At 48.6% G+C, this 17,321-nt stretch overlaps 7 protein-coding genes across 7 annotated transcripts; 5 read left to right on the top strand and 2 right to left on the bottom strand.

The window, feature by feature from the left end:
- Positions 1 to 304: 304 nt before the first annotated feature.
- On the top strand, positions 305 to 1,316 carry GSTUM_00003067001 (uncharacterized protein; the record flags this gene model as incomplete). The annotated part of the gene is made up of 6 exons (XM_002836650.1): positions 305 to 331; positions 442 to 474; positions 557 to 615; positions 698 to 878; positions 947 to 1,116; positions 1,196 to 1,316. The coding sequence occupies 6 exons, from the start codon at positions 305 to 307 to the stop codon at positions 1,314 to 1,316; spliced, it is 591 nt and encodes a 196-aa protein (XP_002836696.1).
- A 494-nt stretch (positions 1,317 to 1,810) lies between these two features.
- On the bottom strand, positions 1,811 to 2,636 carry GSTUM_00003066001 (uncharacterized protein; the record flags this gene model as incomplete). The annotated part of the gene is made up of 2 exons (XM_002836649.1): positions 1,811 to 2,012; positions 2,077 to 2,636. 2 exons carry the CDS (start codon positions 2,634 to 2,636, stop codon positions 1,811 to 1,813), a joined length of 762 nt encoding a protein of 253 aa, XP_002836695.1.
- Positions 2,637 to 3,006: 370 nt separating this feature from the next.
- GSTUM_00003065001 (uncharacterized protein) lies at positions 3,007 to 4,000 on the bottom strand (the record flags this gene model as incomplete). Its single annotated transcript, XM_002836648.1, has 3 exons — positions 3,007 to 3,431; positions 3,477 to 3,551; positions 3,607 to 4,000. The coding sequence occupies 3 exons, from the start codon at positions 3,998 to 4,000 to the stop codon at positions 3,007 to 3,009; spliced, it is 894 nt and encodes a 297-aa protein (XP_002836694.1).
- A 208-nt stretch (positions 4,001 to 4,208) lies between these two features.
- GSTUM_00003064001 (uncharacterized protein) lies at positions 4,209 to 6,045 on the top strand (the record flags this gene model as incomplete). Its single annotated transcript, XM_002836647.1, has 5 exons — positions 4,209 to 4,328; positions 4,384 to 4,660; positions 4,723 to 5,185; positions 5,252 to 5,809; positions 5,865 to 6,045. The coding sequence occupies 5 exons, from the start codon at positions 4,209 to 4,211 to the stop codon at positions 6,043 to 6,045; spliced, it is 1,599 nt and encodes a 532-aa protein (XP_002836693.1).
- Positions 6,046 to 7,942: 1,897 nt separating this feature from the next.
- Positions 7,943 to 8,917, top strand: GSTUM_00003062001 (uncharacterized protein; the record flags this gene model as incomplete). Its single annotated transcript, XM_002836646.1, has 1 exon — positions 7,943 to 8,917. One exon carries the CDS (start codon positions 7,943 to 7,945, stop codon positions 8,915 to 8,917), a length of 975 nt encoding a protein of 324 aa, XP_002836692.1.
- A 5,543-nt stretch (positions 8,918 to 14,460) lies between these two features.
- GSTUM_00003061001 (uncharacterized protein) lies at positions 14,461 to 14,571 on the top strand (the record flags this gene model as incomplete). Its single annotated transcript, XM_002836645.1, has 1 exon — positions 14,461 to 14,571. One exon carries the CDS (start codon positions 14,461 to 14,463, stop codon positions 14,569 to 14,571), a length of 111 nt encoding a protein of 36 aa, XP_002836691.1.
- Positions 14,572 to 15,426: 855 nt separating this feature from the next.
- GSTUM_00003060001 (uncharacterized protein) lies at positions 15,427 to 15,731 on the top strand (the record flags this gene model as incomplete). The annotated part of the gene is made up of 2 exons (XM_002836644.1): positions 15,427 to 15,622; positions 15,670 to 15,731. 2 exons carry the CDS (start codon positions 15,427 to 15,429, stop codon positions 15,729 to 15,731), a joined length of 258 nt encoding a protein of 85 aa, XP_002836690.1.
- Between the last annotated feature and the right edge of the window lie 1,590 nt (positions 15,732 to 17,321).

Raw genomic sequence — 17,321 nt, 5'->3', positions numbered from 1 at the left:
GCTAACTTGGACCCTGGGATTTCCTTCGTTTACAGTGAAAATATTCATTTGGTACTTTCTAGCTATTTCCAACCACTTCCCGTACCCCCTACTCTTCAACCCCCTACCCCCCCGCTACTGCAACCCTCTGTCCTCCTCCTCCTCATCCTCCCTCGCCAACTCTAAGCGCTTTCCCAGCCTCAGTCCCCCCCTCCCCGCTGTTTTCTCGCAGAAGAAAAACGAAACAAAGTAACACCCGACTGACCGCGAACTCTTTCCCCTTTTCTGTGCAGCGAGCTTTCAGTTTACCCACAACATTGATACCATGGCAGCTGCGACAAAGTCTCTTAAGGTTAGATCTCTCCAATCACAGCTTTCGGCCACATCTTGGATTCCTTCCGCCATGACTGTTGTGCGCGTAACAGTTTTGCTAATGTTAGCTATGAGGGTTGATCCCAATAGTGTGTGGTTACTGGTGACGGAGCAGTCGGAAAGGTACAGTTTTTCTCTTCGTATTCCCCTCGCTGACAATTGCGGATTAAGAGAAGAGGGAAAAAAAGACTAATATTGAATACAGACTTGCCTCCTCATTAGTTATACTACCAATGCTTTTCCTGGGGAATATATCCCTACTGTGTAAGTCGTGGTCTACAATAGTTTTAACCGCTCTTGAATCACGAGCTAATGTTTATCTCCTTCCTCTTGTGGATGTCTGCAGCTTCGATAATTATTCCGCCAACGTCATGGTCGATGGAAAACCTATTAGCTTGGGTCTTTGGGATACTGCGGGCCAGGAAGATTATGACCGTCTGCGACCTCTCTCTTATCCTCAGACCGATGTTTTCCTGGTTTGCTTCAGTATCGTGAGCCCTCCTTCTTTCGACAACGTTTTATCGAAGGTTCGTTGCCAATTATATCTTTTTCGATCCCTGTGGCACGAAAGGCGTGGAATTAACTTTTTAAATAGTGGTACCCGGAAATTTCCCACCATGCTCCCAACATTCCCATTATCCTGGTTGGTACTAAGCTTGATTTGCGTGACGACCCCAAGACTGTTCAGGGGCTTCGTGAGAAGCGCATGGGACCCATCAGTTACCCTCAGGGAATCCAGAGAGCCAAGGAGATCAACGCTGTTAGGTGAGTGCTCGACTGACTACTCGCGAATTATTTTTTTATATTTTTTTTCTGGTATTAACCAGCTCTTGTTCTACCGCAGATATCTCGAGTGCTCTGCTCTTACACAGAAAGGTCTGAAAAATGTTTTTGATGAAGCAATTAGGGCCGTTCTTATGCCCGCGGCGAAGACAAGTAAGAAGAAAGGATGCATCATCCTATAAGCGTCCAATTGGAGGATAGGTACGAGTTAGGTTTTTTTTTTTTTTTTTTTTTTTTTTTGAATCACAGTACCTTATGATTGTATGTTTGTATTAAACTGTGGCCGAACGCGCCTACTATTTTTTACATTTGGGAGCTTGTCCAAGTCTAGTTTTTATGTTAAATTTCCATGTGGGCAATGGTGTTCATTTTTATGTATGTTCTTTATATTCCTCTTCTATCACGAAATTATTTCCTGCTTTTTTCCCTTCCTCTTCAATTTTTTTCTTCTTCTTTTTCTTCCTTTCTTGGGATTTGTTTTCCCACAGCATGCAAGATGCGTACTGTAAAAGAGGCTACGATTGTGATGTGCGCTTTTTTTGGTTGCTGGATTGAGATATCGTTCGATATAAAATAACCTTTTGTATCTATCCACATACCGGTAGTACAGTATAAGCCCACCTGTCTTGACACTAGGCCATATTATATTTATATTATACACAATCTCGACTCTCATCTAAGCCATGATGTTCCCGCGTCTACTCATATGAACACCACTTTCATTATCCCCTTCACCCCCAGCAGCCCTCTTAGCTTTCTTCTCACCTTTGAGCTTCTCCTCCTCCTCAGTTCTCCTCTTCCGTTGGTCGTTCAACCGCCCATTCTTTGCGCGCAGCTTTTCCCTGCGGTCTTTACTTTTTGCTCCGCCTCCACCGGCACTGCGCCTTGTCAGTCATTTCCCGCACTTTCTTCGCTCGCTACATTACAGACGGGAGAACATACGTAAGCTCAACATTAATCTTCCTGTCTAAGAAGACGCTGTGGTGGTACTTTGCCAGACAGGACTTCATCCGGTCGTAGGAAGTGAATTCCAAGAAGGCGAAGCCCTTGCACGTGTGCGGCGGGGCCTTGCCAGTTATCAGCCGTATGCTCGAGGGCTGCAGGGAGGAGAAGTGCGATTGGAGCTGCGGGTGGGTGGTGGTGTAGGGGAGGTTTCCGATGAATACTATGAAGCGGTGTGCGGGTTTTGTCGTGTTTCCATCTTCCTGCTTTTCGGCGGGTTCGCCGGCAATGGTGGGTGGGTTTGGGTCGGTGGACTTTTTGGACTTTTTGTTTTCTTTCCGTTTTTCTGGCTTGGGCTCCTCCTTTGCAGATCCAGCTTTGGTATCCTCCTCCTCCTTGGACTCGGCGGCGGGAGGGATTGTGGGGGTTGCTTCTTCAACTTCGTCCTCCAGATCGACGTCGGAGATTTTGCGCTTCGGTTTGCGCTTCTTCCGGCTGTCATTTTCGCTATGCTTGTCCGAGTCGCGCTTTTTGCGGTGGGATTCTTTGATCGTGGGCATTGTGGTGGTTTGTGCTTGTAGATTGTCTGTTGCCGGAATTCTGTTCTGCTCGAGGCAAATTGATAAAATTCGATATTTGCTGTGGGAATGCCGGCTTGGCGTTGCTAAGCGGTCAAATATTGAGTTTACTACAGTAAAGGTGGCGTCCGCCAGCAGTGTTGGGGTCTTGCTTAAGTTGTAGACTATATCTACTCGTATAGTGGGTTCCACTACTCGAGTAGGTCGTTTTGGTAGGAAATAACTTGGAGCTAAATTTTATTTTTGACAGGTATTACTAGTACACAAGTCAGATTAAGTTATCGAGGTTCACAATGCACTATCATACTGTCATACTATCATACAAACATCACTCGAGTACGTCGAAGTGTTTCTAATAAAACATTACTCTCCCTTCGCCCCTTTCAAATCTCGCCTTCACTCCGGCGAACCCGAGAATCTCCATTATACCCTTCTGCGTCTCCCGGATGTCAAACGCTCCGAAGCCCTTTTTATCAACATACGATGCATCAATAACGACGTTCTTCAATTCGTCCACTTTCAACACACCCTCTTTTAGCAGGTCCAGGATCCTCCCGGGTGTGCCAACGCCAATGCCTATCCGGCTAGTCTGACAGGTTGTTATGGAATCCTTTAGCTTGATGTGCTTTGCAAACAGCTTGGCCACTAGGCTGTCCTTTGTTTGGTATTTGCGGACCGCACGCGCAAGGTCAGTCGCTCGGACGGCTGCTAAAGTCAAGATTAAAGTGTGAGGAGTTCCTGGGGTGGCTGCTGATTTAATAAGTGCGAATTTAGAGACTGCAGAGTTAGTTGGAGGACCGCAAGGTGGGAGGGGGGACGAACAGGATTCCAGATACGCTGGGAGATTTCGCAATGTCCTAGGAGGGGTGAATGCCGTAGTATCCAAAAATGCAGATTCTACCAAGAAGTTCAGCAACAATCCCATTGCGCATGAATTCTGGCAAGAGCCAACCAGATATATAGCGATCCTCCAATTCCACAGAACTCAAATCCTTCTCGAACCGTTTCAATCGCTGAGAAACGTAATCTGCCAGTAATTTTGGATCCATCCTTGCCATATCCTCATTCACGGGCTCGGTTTCTCCACCGGGGACATCTGTCGCTGTGGACTTAACTTCGCCACCTTTCCTCGTTTCCTTCTTGCTCCGATGTTCGAGAAGCTGGGGGGCGATTTCGTCGCCCTCCGACTTGGACTTTTTACCCTTTTGCTTGTTGAGTTTTTCCCTTTCCCGTTTGCGCTTGCGCCTGTCGGTCGTGCTGGGGGTGGACCTTGCATACGTGCTGGGGTCTAAAGTTTCGGCGCCGTCGAGGACTACACCACCGTCGTAGTCGTCTTCGCTGTCCATTGCTGTATTTCCTAGAGAAATATCGTAAATCGGCTACCCAAAGGGATAAAATAAAAAAGCTTTTTCATGTGGCGGGATGAAGGCCGGGTAATAGGACTTATTATCACGTGAGTGCACACCCTGCATCGCGGTTCCCTTGTTTTCGTGTTCGAGCTTATTGGCATCCACTAAGCCCATTGTAGCAGCGACAACACCAATTACAACGACGATGGAGAATAGAGATGACAATTCTGGTGGATCTGGTGAGCTGCCGGGAATTACTCCTAGGCATTCAGTGGCTCCGGGATTAACTACGGAGGAGGCGGATAATGAAACTCCACAAGCTACTGTTTGTTCTCCTTCCATTCCAACATCCCGATATCCACTGCTAACCCGCAATATAGCTGGTACAACTGGCAAAAGTGGTCAACGCACCTGCTACACCCCCGCAGCAAACATCTACCTCAGCTGCGGCTGCATCACAGAAGAAATCAGTAAGGAGAACCCCCGGCGCAGGAAGGCTTGCGCCATTGCCGAGTAAGCGCACCGCTAGATCTCCCCATGTCGTCCGCGCGTTCGAGCAACGTAGGGCGGTAACGCCAGGGCGTGAGCGCAGAAAGAGTGGGAGGTATCCAGCTGCGAGAGAGACGCCGAGGGATTTGTTGAGAGCTTTGAGTCGGCGTGCGTATTTCTTCCCTCCTTCCCCTCTTGTCATATAACCAGTTGAGTGCTAAATATACCAGAACTCGCAACAACGTCCACCCAATACGTCCCCTCCCCGGCACAGCCGGCCCCGCGCCCCGCCCCTCGCCCCTCATACTCTGACCGCCGTGCCTCAGACGTCGTATTCTACAGCGACCCTGGACACAACTCTGGAGATGAAGACGAGGAGCTCTCGCCCGCGCCGAGGCTAAGCATGAATCTGAATGAATTCGAACAGGCGGAGGAAGAAGAGGACGCCCGTCTTCCAGTCCCAAGATATTCACTGCCGCTGGAGAATATTGAAGATATGGATTATACGCATACCTCGATTGAGTTTGGGCGTAGGGCTGTTACGGAGAGGCCGTACCGACCGAGCTTTGGTATTAGGCTTAGTGATCGGTTCGCAGATTTTCATGGAGTCACAGGGGAGAGTTCGCCGAGGACTGCGGGGTATGAAGATGGAGATGAGAGGGAGGAGGAAGAGGATGGGGAGACCGGGGTTATGTGAGTTTGAGTTTGAGCTTTTGTTGCTTGTTTTTGCTGTCTGAGGTGGCTAATTTGGGTATGTAGGGGTGATGAGAGCGTTGCTAGTAGAATGTCGGTTGTAAATGATGGCGATGGGGACGTTACTGGTGATATCACTGGGGCTTTGGATGGGAATTTGGATTTAGATGGGGATGAGCCGTCCTTTTTCTTGCCTGTTCCAGAAGAGGGAGGAGAGGGGTTTGCTCAAGATGATATGGGAGAGAGTGAGGATGGAACATTACTCAACGGGCATGCGCACGAAGAAGAGGAGGAAGTGGAGGAAGAATACGATCTTCCAGAAGTCATTTCGGCACAAGAGGCTTCTTCCTCCACAGTCCCGAAGCCGGCTTCGGCTATTAAGAAGAGACGTAAACCTCTTCCGCTCTCTCGACATGGAATACCATATCCACCCTTCCCTCGACACACCATCAAGAAAATGGCTACAAAGTTCTCCGGATCCACCATATCTGCTGATACCCTCGATGCTCTAGTTGCTGCCAGTGAAGCATTCTTCCAACAGGCGTCGGAAGACCTGGCGGCCTATTCAAAGCATGCGGGCCGAAAAGTCATTGAAGATTCAGACGTTATTCAGTTACTACGAAGGTGTGTGTCCCATCTATATTTATAAATAAATAAATAAATATTTACAATGTAACAGACAGCGCCAGCTCAACCCTCAGACCACAGCGTTCTCACTGGCCCAGCGCTATTTACCCAGAGAGCTGCTTCAGGAGATTCGCATGCCTGTGAGTAAAGCTCAGCCCCGCCGGCGGCAGCGGCAAAGACCGAGTTTGCAAACCGTCGAAGAAGACGGGGATGAAGTGGTGGTGGATGGGTAGATGCACAGAACCTTGATATCTAATAATGATACAAAAATGCAATGTACAATAGTATTCTTTTTTTCTGCTGTCGTCGTCATTCAAGCCCAGTCGGTACTGTGTCGGACTCTCTTTGCAATGTCTGTTGGGGGTTTGCGAACGAGGATGTAAAACATTACCGAGGTGGCGAGGGCAAGGCCGTACCTAGAATTGTATCATTAGCATCGCCTATCTCCTTCTAAAGTGTGTGGGGGGGGGAGGGTATACCAAGTAACGATATACTGCATATGATTGTTTCTCAGATTCACCTCAGCAGCTCTAGCAATGGGCACCCCCTTCTCCATATTTTCCATCGCAACCACGAAATCCGGCTCCACCGTCTCCTCGATCCAGACCGGTTGAGCGCCGACCAACCGCGCCATCCCCTCCACATCCGGGAAATAGAACTCCCCCTTCTCCGGCACGTTGTCCGGCGTGAACATATTCTTCTTCCAGGGAGTCCTGACCAACCCCCCCACCGTGACTTCCCCCGCGGGCAGACCGGCCGGATCGCGATCCTTATGCAGCCTCTTCTCCTTCGATATCCACCCCCGATTCACCAATACCTTGCTCCCCCCGTCCGCCCGTTCCAGCGGGGTGACGACCTGGTACCCGTTCTGTCCCTCATAAATCCGCGGGCCGATCAGCATCTCCTGGTCATGCCGGAAGCGCCCGGTCGCGAGGACGCGGCGGTAATCGAAGGAAGGAATCTGCTCGACGTCTACCCTTGGCGGTAGTGGTAGCGGCGGGGACAAGAGACGGGATGTGCATCCCGTTATGAGCTCGGTTTTCCAGTTCAGGCGCTGGACCTGCCAGGTCCCGAGAGCGAAGGCTGTTATTGGGATTGCCGCAAGGATTAGCAGGCCGGGGCCGTGTTTCCTCCCGCCGGCGCGGACAAGCGTTGCCGGCTGGTCGATTATCGAGACGAAGTTTGGGTTGTCGGCGGGGTTGTGGGCGCTCCGGCGGAAGTGGAAGGGAGGTTTTGGGAATTGGTGAGTTAGCGGGGTGCGTATGCGTGGGAGGGGAAATGGGCGCAGGAGGGGGGGCATTGTTGGCTTTATGTTCAGTGTGTTGTAGTGGTTGGTGGAAGTTTAGGTGGAGTTTGTGGTGGTAATAGTATCATACTGTAATCGTAGTACTCGTAACTTAAGGACCCACTGTGTAGTACCCTAACCCATGCATGAGGTCAGAACTTACTTTTGAGGCGGGAAGCCACATTACTGTTCGCGTGTGGAGGCTGAGCGCCCCTTTGTAAATTAGGGGCATGTCAGGCTTACGATAAGTTACCGGTACTCGAGTAAGTTGGCGCCTTTCCTTAACAACTCCACTACGAGTCGACTACACTTCTACCTTCACCTTTATTCCTTCTTCTCCTCCCTATTCTCAACTTGGGCATGTTCTTTTCCGGCACCCTTCAAGAAGCCGTCACACTGGCAATTGAGCAGAACAGCTCTCTAGCTTGCTTTGTCACTGGTACGCTAAATTTGCTCTCGGCATATTCCCCTGACTGACGGATGCATATATTATAAATTGTAATACTGACTACAGGGCATAGACGGAACCGACGAAAGCGCGTCCTGGGAGAATACGTATTTCACAGATGAGGAGGTTTGCCCCTCCTCACCGTGCTTTCTTTTTATTCTATCGCAGTTGTTGTTGACCCCGACTTGTTCGTGCATAGGCGGCGCCGCTATTGGCACAATGCGTGCTCGTAAGATTGCAAGCTGGTTCGGCCGAGGCGGGATTCTTGGCGGCGTTTTGTCCGATACAGGATGTTCCGTATTTTACTGTTATTAAGTATGTTTTAGCTCTTGAGGTGGTTGAGGAGGGGGGTTGCTGACGGGCTGCTGGGCGAAGGCATGGGGCTTTGGTCGCGAACATGAAGGCGGGTGATTCAAGGGAGGAGTTTGTGAGACTGTTGAAGGGGGCGCTCGCGGAGCCGCAAGGTGCGCCGCAAGCAGCTGCAGCAGTCCAACCACAAGCTTCTCCTGCGCCGGCACCGGCGCCTACTACACCTCCGAGAGTAGCAGCTTCGTCTGAAGCACCAGGGAGAGCGGACAATTCATTGTTCCTACTACAACAGAGGAAGAGGGAGCAGGCGGCTAGCGGGGAGAGACTGCGGGTATTGCAATTACTGGATAATGACAAGAAGGAGCGAGAAGCGCGATGGGGGAAGAATGTGGCAGGGGGCAAGGCTTCCTCGACCTCAATTGCTGGACAGGGGGCACCAAAGTCACATTCACCTAGCGAAACGGCAATATCATTCCGGATGTTTGACGGCTTAAGCTTAAAAGCAAAATTCCCCTCATCCGCAGTCCTGGCGACCGACGTTCGCAAGTTTATCGACGAATACCGCACAGACGGTGACCACCCCTACAGCTTTCTGCAAATACTCACGCCGCTACCGAACAAGCAGATCACCATCTCCGAAGAGAATTCCACGCTGAGCGAGTTAGACCTCTCGCCGACATGCACGCTCGTCCTCGTCCCCATATCCTCGTCGCCGGCGTCGGCTTATAGCGGTGGTGGAGGATCCACGGAGGGCGGGGGGATATTTTCGAGGATTTGTGGATTGCTCTACTCAATTGTAACTACTATCCTTGGGGTCGGGTATCACCCGCCTATTCCTGCTTCTGTGAATGCTGAATTGGGGAAGGGTCAGAGTTTGCCGACCGCGTCCTTTTCGTCCTTGTCGGATGCGTCGACTTCGGGACAGGCATCCTCGAGGGAAGAGGTGTCGGGTGCGAGGATTAGGACCCTGCACGATGGGAGGGGGAGTGACGGAGAGGAGGCGGATAGGAAGTATTATAATGGGAATCAGGTGTGTTTTCTTGGTTTCTCTCGTGAGGGGTGACTCTTGGTCTAATGATTGGACAGCTCGACTTTGAACCTCAGAGGGATGAAGACTCTAGTGAGGTGATTGATTGACATATGGTTGGTCCGGCTTTAATCTCACATCTTTAGCTGGATACCTGTTAGCACTACGGTACGGTACTCGTAGCTGTTTCATGTTCTTCGAACATTTTTCCCTTGGAATGAAAACCACCCTTTTAGCCGGGGAGTGTCTGCGCTAGCCCGAATACCGTACCGTATGTTTGAATTTCTATTTCTATTGGGAGAGCGTGAAAGGGAGAGAAGATCTCGTCGTGACTCACTCGCTGACTGGGGGGGAGTAAAAGCTGAGGCATTTCCCCCGTGCCATATCCCATCCTGCCTAACCCGAATATCCGAAACCGGAGGGTTTTATGCCGATACTATACGAGTAATTGAGTACCGACACTTCCCACAGGGGGGGGGGCTTTTCGAACCTATTGTCCACTATCACAGCGTAAAATCTCTTGAAATCCACTACCGTATTTCCACCTGCCTTGTTATCTCCGGATTGAGAGACGGGGGTTTCCCGAGAAGAAGTATGATAGTATTTTTTTTTGGTACGGCACTGAAAACCGGCGGGGTATGATATGAATAACTCGTATTTGGGGTAAAAAAAGGGAAATTATTAGTAGGGTAACCCGTTTATTCGTTCACTGCCTGCCGGCTTTCGTCAAGCCCGCCCTCCCCGCTGTAGACTGTGTCATACGTACCGCATTCGCAAATCTGTTGACCGGTCAAATGACTTGTACTTTCTCGGGTGTGTCCGTCCGTCCGTCCATAAAAAAAAGTTCGGAAAGATCAATATCCTTGTTGTGCAAGGTTAGTGAGCGGAAAACAACAAAGTATGGAGAGGGATCGGCAGTCCAGGGAGGCCCGCAATATGTCGAGGGGGAAAAGAGAGTGGACGGGGAGGTAGAAGTTAGTGAAGCTAAGTGATAGAATCTGGAGATGCTGGAATAAACAGCACCCTACCTTTTTTTCCCTTATAGTACTTGCGATCCACGCTTTTACTCCTTGTATTGGTCTCTCCTACTCGGCATCCCGGTTCTCAGAGCGCGGGAGCTGGAGCTCGGTGGAATGGTGACGAAGAGATATGGTGCGGACGTCCTCGGGCTCCCCATCCTCCCACACAAGCAATTCACCATGATATATCTGAATACTTAGCGATGGACACGATAATGATCTACTCGGTCACCTCGGACATAGGGCTTCCTTGGTTAGAATGTGCTCGATCAGGGGTATTGCTCGATGATGCTCCGGTCATGTTTTTCATTGTCCCGGCGCATTGACGGTCATTATCGATCACTCGGTCTATATACATATATCATTGTTGGAGGTATCCGCACAGGCATGTGCGTGCCGGCACACGTCAGCTCAATGCACTACTAGCACTGTAGAAATTTTTTTCTTTATATTTTCCTCCCTCCCTTTCCTTTGTTTCTGATCGTTTCTCGCTTCATCGAACAATAGACAAACTTTCCCCTCTCCTCATATCATTTCTCCTTTATCATCTAAACACACATTTTTTTCTTGGCTCCGTGCAGCTGGCATCGGGTATAGGGTTTAAGCACCATGAAGGGCGGAGGATGGTGAGATATAAGGATGGCTCTAGATTGTTTAGGATCGCGGTGGATCATGATTTGTCAGGTTAGTGTGTTCCCTCAAAGTTTGTTGAGTTTTTCTTCTCGGGTTTTCGGGAGTGGTTAGTTAAGTAAGGGGGAGATGGAAATCTCCTCGCCTGTCCTTAGCTAGCATACACCACTTCATCCCTTAGTGTTTTCATTTGGGCTTCTTCAAGTTCGGCAAGGGTGCTAACTCCCCCCAGAAAAAAGGGTCTCTAGGAAAGGGACGCAGTATTCAAAAGAATTGAAGGATGGGTGAAGGCTGATCATGGCCTTTGGTGTGGGGACACCTGTCCTGGTTTTGGAATGGTATCTTCTCCATCGGACCTTTCCTGGTTTTCCAGGGTACTGTACCCGGCTCACATTCATGTCCACAGCTACGCCTGATAGTTATGTATTACGATGTCGAAGCGAACAAGGATACCTCTGTTTGCATATTGTGGGGGCGGTGAACGAAGAGGGACAAGAGGTGAAGCTTGAGATGACTTGTGACGGAACTCTCTACTAACTTGAGCAGCAGATTGGAAATTCCTTCAACGGCATCCGGAGGTGAATGTGGATAAAGTTGATAATTGTATTAGGGTTATATAGTACGGATACAAATTTTTGTTTTCTCTCAACACTGGGCTGTTTTCTTTGCATCGGAATAAGTGATTGAGTTTTCTAATAATGGTAATGGTACTAGCGTACACTGTTACATTGTGTTTTATAATTCGCAATTTATCTAGTATACTGTGAACTTGGGGGATCATGGGCCGACAAGGCGAGACATTAATCTGCAGTTCAGTCCAAGCACCTGGAACGCGGGCGGTAGGAGTGTACTTAGATCGTCTCCTGTACAGTACACTGTGGGGATCCGAAGTGGACTGCGGTACTCTCCGGAGGACTAATGGTATACATAGCGGTCTCTCGGGGTTTGCGAATGCTGAAAAAATTACAAGCAATAATGAGAAGGGAACACTACCAGAACACTGGCGCTATTGTTTGCGAAAACAGAACAAAAGACTACCATGGCCGAATCCATCTCGCACCCCTCCCTCCAAACATATAGCAAACCTGCCGCTTAAGAATAGAAGAGAGTACATGCTAAGGCGAAGGCAGGGTCATCATGGGGTATTGATATTGATATCCTTCCTTACGCGATAACCGCCAATTCAAACAAAACACGACTTTTGATGCGGATTGACTTCTTTTCCTCCTTTACGCTTATGCGACCCATTGTGAACCACCGTAACCTGTCCCTATATGTTCCTATCTGGTGTGGTAGGGCATTAAAATATTAGTAATCCGCAGGCTGGTAAACAACAGACAATCAACCTTTAACTCCTAATTCCTTGCAAACTTACGGTTTGGCTCTAATGAAGCCCGCCAAAAACGTGCAAAACCAATTGTGACAATTCCGCTTTGGATATGATAATATCGGTTCCCGTTGGGTGGGGATTATCGAACATAGCTTTGTACGGGATGACAAGATCCGGATGGGACGGGTGGTGACTGAGGACTGTACCGGAAGCGTCGATATCGAAATATTGCTCAAAGTCAGGGATTGTCTGGGTGTGAGGATGGGGTAGATGCCTTGTTTGGGTCAGGCAATCTTTCCCAGCATTCCAGATACATCGACTTTGCACCTAAATCGTTAATTTGTATCAAAATCACCCATCATATTAGTGCGTTCCCCCGAGTGGTCCAGCCACCATCGAGCATCACCCCCGAGCGACGGCAGGCTTTGTGGGTAGCCGACTTCGACCACCAACGAGGGCCAATCATCTTTACTCCTCCTGGTAGCTGTAGGTTTTATTCCTTCATCCCCCTCCTTGCTCCGCTTGCCGGGAACGGAAAACCTTGATCGACCAACTAGAATGGAGGAGTGCTTCTGATGGCCGGGGATGGAAGAGATCTTGATTGCCAATTCCATCATAAAACTCCGGCTTGTAATCTCGTGCGCAGCGCCCGGCATGCACCTGATAACCATGGACTCGAGAGCACGCTCATATGTGAATCTCACCTGGCGGCGGATGCCAAGATTCGTGAAGGCATTGTCGATGTGGTCAAGCATCAGGTCCGACACTCCGCTGATGTGCACGTAACACCCGGTACTAGATTCCTCGCACTGGCGAATCTTGACTTCCATTTGGCGGGCGAGGCGGGCCGCACTGGAAAATGTGAGCTTGTTGTGGGCGGGAATAAGGGCTGCGAGATTGGTGAAGGCGGCACTTGGCTGTTCAGCAGTGGAAAGCTCTGCCATGGAGGCCAATTCCAACTTGCGCGGTGGGTAAAGTCGTTCGTATTCACGTTCGTTTCATTTCGTATGTGGTCTTTTGCTCGTTGGAAAATCTCGTGGTGGTTATCGATGTCGTTGTTTTTTTGTATATTCGCAGGTTGCGTTCCGTGTTTCTGTTTGCTCTACGGGAAAACAGGACCACCCTTATACTATATACACTTTTTCCGAAAATCCTTTCTCACACTAACACTCCCCATAAGAGTCATCAAAGACTCCTTGCTCCGAGTTACGGGCCACGATGCACAACGCAAATACTGTATAGGTGTCCAAATCGGACAAACCTATAAACCTAACTTTCTCCCCCCACACAGTACTGTAGAGTAAGGTAATACACCCTTATGATGTCATACCCGAGAGTTGCTAAGTTTTCGCTCTCTCCGTCGGTTCTCTACGGTAATATCCTTATTCAGTTTAACGAATAAGGCTGCTTCTGGCGGTTAACATTGCCCGCAGCATAATATAAGATCAGCACCCCACCCCACATTATCTGATCTTATTAACCGCGGCATGCAATTCCGTTAACCTGTCAAAACTAAAACCTATCCATCCTCAACTGTGATATTATGATCCACACTTTTACTCCTGGTATTGTTCTACTCGGCATCGTGGTTCTCAGAGCGCGGGAGCTGGAGCTTGGTGGAAGTGTGACAAATATATATGATGCGGACCTCCTCGGGCTCCCCATCCGTCCACGCGGGCAACCACGCGGGCAATTCACCAGATGTATCTGGCACCGTCCGGTTCACCAACTGCGTGGGGAGGGAAATGAGGGCTCGGTCACGCGCATCTCTGTACGCTATCCTTTTCATTGGCCCTGGTTGAGCGAGTGAATATTATGATAGTAGATGCGCATTATTAATAATGATGTGTCTGGATACTCAGTGGTGGACGCGGTCATGGCCTACTCGGTCACCTTGGCCATAGGGGTTCCTCGGTCAGGTCATGCTCGATCGGGGTAGTTGCGCGGAAATACTTGGGTATGCTTGATTGTGGTCGAGTACGCACGGTCATGATCGATCACTCGGTTGATGTTGGAGTTAGTATCAATGCTGGAGGCGCTGATACGTTCAACCTTTATCGGCCAAAAATGTTCCTTCTCTTACACTGATTAGTCGTGAAACAGCTTGAATCAAATCTGGATCGGGAACATACCGTATTATCTCCTGTTATCCCGAAATCCGCCAGGACCGGGCGTTACTTAAGGTTGGACGGTGCATGGAGTCTGAAATTGGGTCCTTTAATGTTCCCATTTACCATAGCAGCTAATGGTGGATTTTAGGTGTCCAGCACTTCGCATCTCGGGGTGGGGTCTCTTGTTTGATCACCATCCGAATCCTGCATATGAGTGGTTACTTACTACTCGCTCGGCCGCATTGTTGTAGACACCTAAAATCCATCCCTTGTTTATGATACCGTGTTGACTGGGAGAATTGTAGGAACCCATTTCAGACTGGTGCACCTTCCAACCTTGAAAACGCCCGGTCTTTGTGGATTTCCGGATAACAGGAGATAATACGGTATTTTCTTCTGCGCTGGTCCAGCCAGGCACATGGAATCAAACAAGACAAACAATGGACGTCAGCCGGCGGATTGACACTGTTTAATGCCATTTAGGCTCCAATGATCTGCGATGTTTGCGATGCAAGCCTGTTCAAACTCTCACGGTTAAGAGTTCCGAGATATAAGCATTCCACCTCAACGTCGCCACCTGAAAGCCCAATACTCCGGTGAAGAAACACTGCAGGTAGTTTGGGCCTCTTGCCCTTCAAATACTAATCTTCGTCGAAGGTATGTTTATGGTTTTGATCGATGGGTCCTACGAAATTGCTACACCGGAGGCAGCATTCCCGGTCCCGTCGTGTCCATTATGGGAGGTTTCAAAGGGAAGCTTATAGCGATCCGCATTCTAAATGTCAATTGGGAGAGAAGCTCGTATTTCTCTACATTTCGTGTCACTCTAGGCTTTATTTGGCATGGGGATATACCACCTGTTTACTCCTTCGCAGACAACAAAATCCACCCAAGATTTCGAAGCCCAACACGTCAATAGATTTTATGTTCTAGGTTTTGTTGGAATTATGATTCCCGGGAAGGGAAACTACAAAACTGTCCAGAATCACGAAATCTTGGCCGAGCGTGGCGCGTCCCTACCCCTCCGGATTTTCTGGGTGTTGTAAAGCGCCCTGAAGATATGGAAACACCAATCCACCGTCGCCCTATAGAGTGTCCAATAGTAATTGACGTTGGTGCAATAGAGACCATGACCGATATTTTAGTCAGCTCGTTTGTGTCTTCCAAAATCACGGCAGTAGACAGGGTGGCATTGCTATTGATTTTTTATTTTTTATTTTTGCTCGGGGTTTTCTGCAGCCTTTTTGCTCTTGTATTGCAAGAGACTCCCGTCCGGCGAGGGAAATCTGGTGAGTGATCATCACTGATGGGGGTTGGAGATTCACAGATAATCACTCACCAGTCCATAGTTATGTGCTCTTCCAGATCTTGATGGGATTTACACCTGCAGTATCCACAATCCCGGAACGACTTTGTCGAAGATATGGCTGATATCCGAATCTAGCATTGGCGTTTATGGGAATCGTATTGCCTGCACTACCATTTACGGAAACCGTTCCAAGGGGAAGCAGATCTGCCAATGGTCTTGTGCAGCTCCATGGAAGAGCTCCTGTCACAGCTTTTCTAAAAATCTATCACTTTTTGCTGGTGACAATTTTGATTAAAGTCCTAACGGACGAATTTGCTGCAGTCGCTGCTGGCTCTCGAGGGGGTGATTGAAACACTATCATTTGCTTCTGGTCAGAACCAATATTGGAGCGGAGCACTGGTTTATTGTTGCCGTAAACACAGGATTAATGGTGAAATCCGATAGTCTATAGCCATACACAGCGCCTCCAAACCCTCTCGGGTGGCTCCTCCATCCCCTCCGCCATGCTATGCCGCTGTGGCAGTTTGTCCTGCTGGGCCTGACAGTTATCAAAACCACCACCCCCCGGATCCTGTCGCTCATACTTTGATATGAGAAAACCATCTACGGTAACTCTACCTCGGATAACCGGATGCACTTTACGAGAGGTTCACATGAGGGACTGCTGAGGAACAACCCGATCCGCTCGACCTATGGATGTTTAGCCCAGAGCCATCGTCAGGATAGAGCATTGGATGAAGTCTTCCGAAAGCCGTATAAGGGACAATTGTCGATCGGCAGCGGAAGAGAGTCGGACATGCGGCCTAGTGTTGTAACTTCATGGACCAGAGGGGTAGTATTGCAAACAGGATCTCTGCCAACATAATTCAAGGATGGATTTAATATCCGCAGCGCGGCTGTGGCGGGGGGGGGGGCAAGGTTTGCAAAATTTACAGATAGGGATAGTCATGGAATTATCGGAGACTTGGGGAGAGGTGCCGTCGTGGGAAAGCCGACTGAGTCATTGGTCTGGGATCCTGGGGAGTTTGCTAACACGGGGATAATGGAAGGCTTAGGAGCTTTCCGGAGAGCGGTATCAAGACTAAGCTATTAGCTATAGTCGGAGGTAATAGTGGGGGAGACTGTTGGAAATTACGTTATTCCTTTCCTATCCGGTGATGGGGCTGTGTTAGTCATGTGACACAGCCACATGACCGAGTATATATGTTATTGTACTCTAGTATCTTCTATTGTATTCTAGCATCTTCTAGAGATTTCCTTGGTATGAGGCAGTGCTTGTGTAATGATAAGGGGTATATAAAGGGCAGGTTCAGCCCGGTTCTTAGAAAGAGTGCGCAAGCTTGGATTAATCTTTAAGTCTTCAGATTTTATTGTGGTCATCATAGTTACTTTGTTATTACAACAGTTAGTACAATAGATACAAATATTTTCAGGTTATGAGCCCGGGTTTGTGAGATACTACTGCATTCCTACCATAAACCAGAAGACCTCTGAAGCACTCTAAGCAAACACATCACTGTCTCCCACCCTCAACAAATCCTCTATCAAATTGTGGTGAAAGATTTCTTCTACGACACACTCGAGTGGCTACCTATCACCTCTAAATACTGTCTTTACTACTGTAAAGACTGTAACCACATCTGATAGCTAAATTTTGATAATTTATTTCCTGTGTATGGTGAATATTACTACGAAAATATCCAAGTCTCTCTTCGTAAGATTATTTCTGGGATAACAATTGATACAAACAACTTCTTGATATGAAACAAAAGAACTAAATTGTCTATATCACGATGTTATCTGAAAATGACACAAAATCTGGCACTAGCATTTCCATCAAGGACTACCCCAAACTCCATGGTTAAGAAAATTATCAAATCTAGACTGACACCTCACAGATAGCTTTTGAAAACCTGGATTTGTGGGATGTAGTATCAGGCAAATCTGTGAAACCAGAACCTCCTTCTGAAGGTAGCATAATGACTGACTCTATACAAGTCAGGAAATAGACAGGAAAGACAAACAAGTAAAGTTCTTCCTA

This window comes from Tuber melanosporum (genome assembly GCF_000151645.1).
Source record: "Tuber melanosporum whole genome shotgun sequence assembly, scaffold_156, strain Mel28".
NCBI classification, from domain to species: Eukaryota; Fungi; Ascomycota; class Pezizomycetes; order Pezizales; family Tuberaceae; genus Tuber; species Tuber melanosporum.
Note: the sequence above shows the minus strand (reverse complement) of the source record. Positions and strands in the feature narration are given on the sequence as shown.